We start from the raw sequence: 9129 nt of genomic DNA, 5'->3' as shown, positions 1-9129 counted from the left end.
TTATTGTTTAAAAATAAAAAAATATATTTTGAACGACTTCAACAAAAATTCACATATCCTTCGAACGAAAAAGTGGAATTAATTATATCGTGATTTTTAGTGCATTACACTGGTAACCCTGATCTCAAAAAAATTGTTAGCTGAAAACATGGCTAAGCCGTTGAAACTTTGTTGCTTATTCTCTTTTCTGATATGTGTTGGTCATGTGTGCTGCAAAATATGAGTATGCGTGTCCGATGCTTTTTTATTATAGCAACAATATCAAATAGCATCAGCATCGCTAGCGATATTTTTGTGAAATTTGTTTGTTGCTAAACATATTTCGAAGAAATATTAGCAGGCAAAGCTGCAAATATTCGTTGCTTTTGCTAATATGGCGTTAGCATTTAAACCCTGTGTATAACATTAACACTAGAACCCCAGATCGTATGATTGTTATTATAATGTTCCTAATTAATAACAGTCATACGCACTGATGCCCAATGTTAAGTAATGCAAAATATTTGGTTTGTTCCAGAACCTTCTAATTTTTACTACCATAACAATTTTTCCTGGGTGCCACCGTGGTGCAATGATATGTTCGCCCGCCTTGCATGTTAAAGATCGTAGGTTAGATTCTCTTGCCAGGCAACATCAAATTTGTACGGTAGCAAAGTACCTTTCAGTGACATTTCCTGAGTATTTCATGTCCGGATTATGCTCTTTCTTTGCATATATTTTTGTAAGATTAAAATTTTTTGAAATACTTTTGTAACAAAATTTATTTTTCGAAACTTCATGGAAATATATCAGGAGTATATTTGCATGTACTCAAAGCTGATGAGCTGAATTAAACCACCAGCGAAACCACCATTCGCTAGAAATCACTTTTTCAATACAAACTCGTTAGGTCATGTTAGCTCGATTAAAATTCAATTCATTAAAAACTTTCCTAAATAATGACCTTCGTCCTAATAAGACAACAATAAGAATACAAGTTCTGTTGGTGACAAAGAAAATTACTGCTTATTACATTAACCTGAGAATTTTTCGGATTTTTACAAGTTATTTGAACTAAAACCGCCACATCTTTTGCGAGCGTCGATCAAAGTCGGTAACAAACACATATATGGAATGACAACTTTTGTCTTAATATGTATTTTAAAAATTATACTATATTCGTTTTTTTAAGTTTTGGCCGATATACGGTCGAAAGCTTTTTGCTAACAATAGACGAATCTAACCAAATGCAGCCCAAGCCACCAAACCTCAGAAAGGTATTTTGTATTATCGATATTTACATTTGAAAAATCCACTAGAAATTTTAAGAATTTTTAGTGCAACCATAGAAACTGAAATTTCCCAATGACGTTTAAGATTGAAACATTATTAGGTTCACATGTGAATGGATTTATTTACGTTTTGACGAAGTTTTATTTCGACACATTCGATAAATTATTTCGTTTGTTATTCGATAGATAGACGTTAGAATATTTATATATAGTTAGTTTTAAATACATACAATAGTTTAGATTAAAAAAAATATATATAATAAAAACAATATATAGAGGATTTGTATGCTCGTTATGTTTGCTGTGTGTATGAGTGTTGGCATATAGTAGCAAAACATCTTTACTACAGTAAGTTCAACTTTATGTATATAATTTTATTGTATTGTACATTATGAAGAAGGGCAGGGGGTAAAACAAGTAATGCTATGAAATGTAAAATTTATTTTCTCAACATTTAAAAATGTATTTCGAGATGGCTAATGTTACTTTTCAAAGCATTGAAAGCGCTTACACACCAATCGGCGTTACATTTTTTATGCCTTTGTTGTTATTGCTGTTTCTTACTTTATTTCAATTGCAAATGAAACATACTCGTAGGGGATCGTTTGTTTTCCCAATTTGAATATCGTTGATTTAGTCTAACTTATTGAACTACTAGGTTGTGTGTGTGTGTTGTGTGTAGTATATATAGTTTATATGTACGCGTATGTATATATCTATTAATTAAAGTTACTTAATTGTATTATTTTTTAATAAATACGGTTATATGGAAATTTATTCTTTTGTTGTTGTTTTTTTGTTTTAATTTATTATTTTTACATGCGACTACCCAGCTTAGATGTTAGTTCGTTAATTGTTCCATACAATTTAGATTTGTTTCTTAAGTTCACCATTGAGCTTTGTTTGTTTGTTTGATTAATCTAGGTTCTTTTGCAACGATTTGTTGAAAAATTCGTTAATAATAGTAAAACTCTTACAATATAAATACATGTTGGTTTGTATACATTAAAAATACAAATAAATATTTTCACTTTTGCTTCGGCAGTGGCTTTCGATGCCATACCGCCGAATTCTCTGAGGGGATCGAGGGGGATCTGGTGTCTGTCGGTCAGTATGGTGTAAATTTTTAGGAGGTGTGTTTGTCTTATTTCTTGTGGCTTTTGATTCAAATATTAGCAGTGGATTTATTATATATCACGAAAGGTGTAAACAACTGTAACACTTAGGTTTGTTAAGGGTTTATGAGCGGTCATAAACATTTGGTAGATACAGACGTCTAACATGCATACCAGTACATGTACATAGAATGCAGTTACATACTTCCTTTCGTCCGACCGTCTGGTTGGTTAGGTAAGTTTTGTCGTTGTCACTGTTATCATAGTTGGACAAGGTTTCAAAGAGAACAAGTGAAAATTATGATTGAAATTGACTCACGGAATGAATATTAAAGATGAATTGCATTAGATTTCGTTGTCATTAATGGCTTTGCTAAGTATGTGTTTAGGTGAGCTCCAGTGTGTTTTTGTGTGCGCGTAAGTGATTTTAAAATCACAGAACAATATTGTTCTGTTCTGCCTGGGTAGCTGGCACATTATTATTCATACATATGTAGTGATCGTGTTAAATATGCTATTTAATATAAAGTTTTGGTTAATATAAATTGTGTGGATGTATGTATGTGTGTGAAGGATTAAGCAGTATGTTAGTCACAAATGATTATAATGCAATTATTTAATCTAAATGATAAACATTTCGATGTTAGTAATGATTTTGTATGTAGGTATGTAGATGTGTTTCGCGAGGAAATACATATTGTAATAATGTGTGTGTTGTTTTTATTTATATTGTACGTATATGTTTGCATGTCTAAGTGGGTATAACAGACATTCACATATGGGGTGTATATTAGTATGTATGTAATTGTTGTTACGGATTGCAGATTATATTGAAATATATATATATGAATACATATGGGTGTTTATAAGTATGCATCGAATTTTGCGTTATTGTTGTATTGGTTCGAAGTCGAGTCATCTAAATATAGGTTTATAGAAGGTCTTAGAAGAAGGATAATAATGACAGTGGCAACAAGAACAAGTGCGGTGGGGTATTCAATTGCAAGAGGATTAACAATCGAATACCCTTGTTGTACTACCAGTGCATTAGGCGCAGCTGGTCCAGGATGCGTTGCTTGAAGAAAGTACCAAGCATGCCGAATACTGTGGAAATGGCTGCAATACCCATCATGGCCTGCATGATGCAATGTATGCCGGATAGATCCTCGTCGTTTTGTTTTTGCCGATGTCGTTGGCGATGGTGGCGACGTTCTTCGTATTCGCGCAATCTTTGCAGTCTTTCGAGCTCTTCATCAAAGTGCGGTATAATTGCAAGATTGACAACCTCTGTTTTAGATAAGATTTCTTCGTTGGCTATTTGAGAGACTTGATTGTTGTCCCCCAAGCTATTGCCATTTATTAGATTGGTATTGAGTTGTGATTTGGCCTCTTGATCCCTGTGGCGGGTGCGTTCGTCTAACATCGTATTATCTCGGCTGAAATCAAAATCAAAATTTCTTGAACGCGACGATGTTGGATAATCGGCTAAATTCACTTTGGTTAGGAAGTGCAAAGTAGTGGAATCGGAATTTTCTACATTAAGACCGTGTATTGGTCGGGGTGATTGTTCTGTTGTGGTGGAGGAAATATCTTTGACGCGAAACTGTTTGAACTGGTTTTTCTTAATACCAAGTACCTCGGACAATGGTCGATTAATCATTGGAAGTACAGAATCTGTTGGTCGTATGATGAATGATCCCGTTGTAGGAGCCATTTCTGGTGCAGGTAGAATTGCAGCTTGTTCCTCTATTGTGGAGACTTTAGTAGCTTGAGAATTTTTATTTAAATTATCATTGGTTGATGAAAATCTAACCTCTTCATCGTCTTCTACATCAGAAGATTGCTCCGAGTCATCATATTCACCACTGCTACTATCACCGCCGGTATTTGTTTTCTTTTCTGATTTTTGTTCAGAGTTCTTGTTAAATTTGTGGGTAGTAAGGTTACGTATAGGTTCATATTTGGAATTTTCGGAGTCTCCGCGATAAAGCAGGGCAACCTTGCCATCGGGTGTTAAGACTGGTGTAATTTTGGGATGAGAGGACGCCAAACGATGACTGCTTTCCGGGTCTGGCGACAGGGCATCGAAATCTGTAAAAGATGTGGACTTCTTTTCGGAATTGTCTGTTTCTTTTTCTTCACCATTTGTTGGTGTCTGCTGGTACACAATGCCAACCTTTCCCAAAGGTGTAGAAATTATCTTGATGGCATCGTTTGTATTTTTGCGGAAGTAACGGCTATTAGAATTTCGCTTCGAATTGAAGAACCCATCGCTGTCTTCGTCGTCATCGTCATCGCTGTCGTCATCGTTATCTTCATCATCGTTAGCAAAATTGCCGCTGCTTTCTCGCAAATCAATCTCCGTTTCGTCGCCACTTTTATGGCCGCCAATCACCTTTTGCGGTTTTCGTCGGAACTTGTTCATGTAGTCGAATCTAAATCTGTCATTCTGGTTGGCTTTGTAAGTGTTTTTGGATAATCTGCCGAAGTTGCCACTGCCTTCTTCGTTTACAAATCCCTGTTCGTAGTCTATGTTTGGACGTGAACGTGCTTCCTTGGGCCGTTCTACGGCAATGGCGATACGTTCGTCGTCCTCATCATATCCCATGTCTTCTTCCTCCTCGTCCCCCCTCCCACCTAAACTTGTAGATGACTGAGTCAGACCCTTAGCCTCAGGCAACAATTCGGGCCCGTCATCGTTGTCATCTATGTCCGTGTCTCTTTCATCTTCATCGTACAGTCCATCATCGTCTTCCTCGTCATCATAGAAGTCAGTACTTGGATTCAATTGCATTTCGCCTGTATAGTCGTCTGTTACGTCTTCAGTCTCATATTCGCTTATGTAGTCGTCGTCATCGTCGTCCTCAGTCACCACACCTTCATGATTATGCGCGCTTATAGTAGCGTTATTGCTGTCATCCTCCTTCTGTTTAGATGTCTCCCCATTTCTTCGTTCAACATATTCATTAAATATTTTCTCTGTAACCTTAAAGCTATCTCCTAAAGTATAATTGCTATTTCTATAACTAATTCTACTATTATTATAATTACTACTACTATTATTATTACTATTTAAAATGGTGATATCTGTGTGTTCTAAATTTGTATCTAAGCTGCTGTTGGTAATTTGGGTAGTCGCATCTTTCAGTCAGTAGCACTTCTTTGTGCACCCGCACTTTCTTACGATGTCGAGATTTTTGATATACTTCCTATTGTTGCTGCATATCATGCGCACCTGAAAAATTAACAGTATTAGTAAATTGTTGCATCCAGCTGTAAAAATTTGTTCAAAACTTACTTTGCGTCTTCGCACAATTTTTGCAGCACAGCATTGATTGCCACAGCCTCCAACACATTTTGCGTACTTCAAAGGCTGCCTAGATCGGCAATCGTTTTCGGTGTAGTACTCCCTCACCTGCTCCTTACGACAAGTAGATGTAACTGTAAAAAATGACAATCACGTTAGTTATGTGTTATCTGTTTAGTTCCATTATTGGATAGGAAAGACAAAGCAAGAAGCATGATTTCTTAAGAGGAATAATTTTGAAATGCAACTACATACTATGTACTACGAGTATGGGGTATGTGAGAGAAACCAATAGAAATGAAAAATTCGTTAGTAATGATCGTTATAATGAATGAATGATGATTAATACCAGTATTTGTTGGGGGCTCTGTCGTGGTGCCCTCACCTTGATCGCAGTAACGTCCTTTTTGGCCGTGTTTACATTTGCACTGGTAACCGTCTCGTGAGCTGGAATTGGGCACACAGCGACTTCCTCTTCGACATTTATTGTTCTCGCACGGATCGACCTGTTTATAATGACGTGTTAATAATAAACAATTCAGTAACGCAGGTTCGGAACTTACTTCTTTGCTAATGTGAGGAGTTTCGTCCATAAAGTCCTGTTCATCATCTTCGATATTTTCTCCTTCCAATAGAGCACACCCGGGAGTTATCTTTTGCTGTCGTGCTGCATTTTCAAAATCAACAAGCTTGTGATTAATCCAGACTTCACGCATGCATCCCTTGAAGCTCGTAAGGTTCCGCAGTTGCCAATTTTTATAGGCTTGTTGTGCTGGTTCTGGCGGCAACCCTCCTAAGTACAAAGGTGTTGTGAGTTTCAAATACTCGTTAGAGCCTTCGTTTATAATCGATCTTGCTAAGCCTCGGTCAACCCTTAAGGTAAAATTCTTTTTCATAGACAACAGTTCCACAGAGTGATATTTACTATCGGCAACCATTTCAAAGCTGTACATTGTCGAAACAGGATAATTACCCACGTCATAGCTAACTCGAATCCTGCCATTAAAAAGTTCTACAGCCCAATGGGCATCTTGACCATCATACATAAGGATGCCGTTCTGCTCAGAAGTACTAAACACAATTGTCACATTGGCATCGGGCTTTGTGCGCAATGGTTCCATTTCAACAAATGAGTTGTTGTGCACGAAGCTAATACTCGTCAAATATTCACACCATTTCCCTGTGTAGCCAGGATGACATTTGCACAAATAGTCAGAGCCCGACGGATTCGGTTGGAAACATACTCCATGTTTGCATTCGTGATTCTGGCATGGCGATGTCTGGGGATACATCATTGAAACCATGTTGTGTCCCTCGCAATATTTTCCAGTAAAATCGTCGGGACACATACAGACATAATCGTTGATTCCATCTACACAGGTGCCACCGTTTTGACAAATGTGATTTTGACAGTCATCTATGTTGTCCGTGCAATTTATTCCGTGGAATCCTGGCATGCATTCACACGTGTAATGAGTAAAGTGGTCTAAGCACTTAGCCCCATTCGCACATGGATTGAATTCCGGACTGCAAAATTCAATTTTCGTATCACAGTATTCGCCTAGAATTTACAGTGAGAATAATTTTTTAGTTTTGATTACATCCAATGGTTAATGAAATAAACGTTGTACGTACCAGTAAATCCAGGCTGGCATTCACATGTATATGATTCAATGCCATCAATGCAGGTAGCATTATTTTGGCACTTAATTTCACCTAAGCAATCGTCGATATTGGTTTCGCAACGCGCGCCGGTGTATCCAGGAGCACACTGACAACTAAACCGACCTTCTTCAAGTACGGTGCACGTTGCGTTATTTCGACAAGGATTTCCATAACATGCATCAATCATAAATTCACAATGTTTGCCATGGTAACCGGGCTGACAAAGGCATTGGTAGTCTCTTTCCGGTAATGTTACGCACTTGGCCTTATTTTGACAGGGATATGTATAACAAGCATCGCATTTGGCCAATATGTTGTTACTCACTTTACCCTTGCACACAAAACTTTGGGACGGAGTAGAAAGGATAAGTTTATCTTTCATGTGTTCCGGCTCTGAACAACGAGCAATTCCCGGTTCAATATAGTCCAATTTTACCCAATCAGAGAACCATTTCAAGGAGCAGTCACAATACAAGGGGTTGCTACCAAGCGCACTAAGGATAAATGAGGATCAAAACTATGTTCAGTATTAGGCAATATCACATCGATACTTACATGTGTGTTAAGGATTTCAGATCTTCAAACGAGCCCTCCGGCATCATCGATATTTGGTTTCCATGTAAAGAGAGTACCCTCAAATTATTTAAACCAGCCAAAGCATGACGTTGCAGGCATTGCAAATTGTTGAAAGATATTATTCTGAAATTTAAAGGCTTTTAGCAAATACACAGCATTACTAACCGATTTTTTACTTACAGCGTTGAAAGTTTTGTTAAATTGGCAAATGTGTAGTCCGACAAAATTGTAATTTTGTTGTTGCTCAAATCCCTAGAATATGAAATGGAGCAATCAGTTGTTTTCTTTTTGGAGACTTTAATATTTTATTACTTACAGTCGTGACAGCGACTTCAAGTGGCGTATACGATCGCTATGTATCATTGAAATTTCATTGGACTCCAGGTACAATTCAGATGTTTCGCTTGGGATTCCACGTGGAATTTCGGTCAAATTGTTACGGGAGCAGCGAACAACTGTGCCGGTACAAGTACACATTGGTGGACAGTAATCTTCACCCAAGCAACCATTATTATTGTCAGACGTACATTTAAATTCATTGTGGGGTAGATCTTTTATTTGCACATCTCGCACATTAGACGGTGTAGCACAACGTGCAGCGCCTCCGTTTAATTTTTTCTGACGCAGCCAATCAGAGAACCATGCCAAGTGACAATTACAGTTAAATGGATTGGAGGCCAAATTCCTGCAAGTAAATATGTAACAAAGTAAGTAGTAAGATGGAACATTTATAATTTACATAATGTTAGGTAACCATATGATTGTAATGTAATGATTTCTTGATATAACATTAGGTATGTCTTTTTACTTACTAAATGTTGCTGAAACATCTTTTTTTCAGCAACTTTTCCTTTATTCAACTTTCAAAATCTGCAACACTAGTTATAATAGCTGTGTCTTTTTACGTGATCATTAATAATAATTATTACTAATGTTGCAGATTTTGACAGTTGTATAAAGGAAAAGTTGCTGAAAAAAATATGTTTCAGCAACATTTAGTAAGTAAAAGGACACACCTAATAATTACAAATTATCATGTAAGAATACACAGGTATTATGTTATATGTAACAGAGTTGAAACTTTCCTACGCAATTTAGACATTATTTACAATCCTATGTACAAGGAATTGCACTGAAACAGATCCTTGAACCCGACCGATAAAATTACCAGCAACCTGCATTGTTTCTGCTAAGG

At 36.9% G+C, this 9129-nt stretch overlaps 1 protein-coding gene across 1 annotated transcript in view; it reads right to left on the bottom strand.

Annotated features, from left to right (window-relative positions):
- Positions 1-1368: 1368 nt before the first annotated feature.
- sli (slit guidance ligand) overlaps positions 1369-9129 on the bottom strand; it is a 135310-nt gene continuing 127549 nt past the window's right edge. Inside the window, 8 exon segments of the mRNA XM_073955494.1 lie at positions 1369-5621; positions 5685-5827; positions 6043-6199; positions 6257-7254; positions 7329-7852; positions 7914-8057; positions 8115-8186; positions 8251-8619. Coding sequence (XP_073811595.1) covers positions 3423-5621; positions 5685-5827; positions 6043-6199; positions 6257-7254; positions 7329-7852; positions 7914-8057; positions 8115-8186; positions 8251-8619 — 4606 coding nt within the window. The 3' untranslated portion in view covers positions 1369-3422.

Source organism: Musca autumnalis, unplaced genomic scaffold, assembly GCF_047663935.1.
Source record: "Musca autumnalis isolate F117 unplaced genomic scaffold, ASM4766393v1 scaffold_5, whole genome shotgun sequence".
Taxonomy (NCBI): domain Eukaryota; kingdom Metazoa; phylum Arthropoda; class Insecta; order Diptera; family Muscidae; genus Musca; species Musca autumnalis.
Note: the sequence above shows the minus strand (reverse complement) of the source record. Positions and strands in the feature narration are given on the sequence as shown.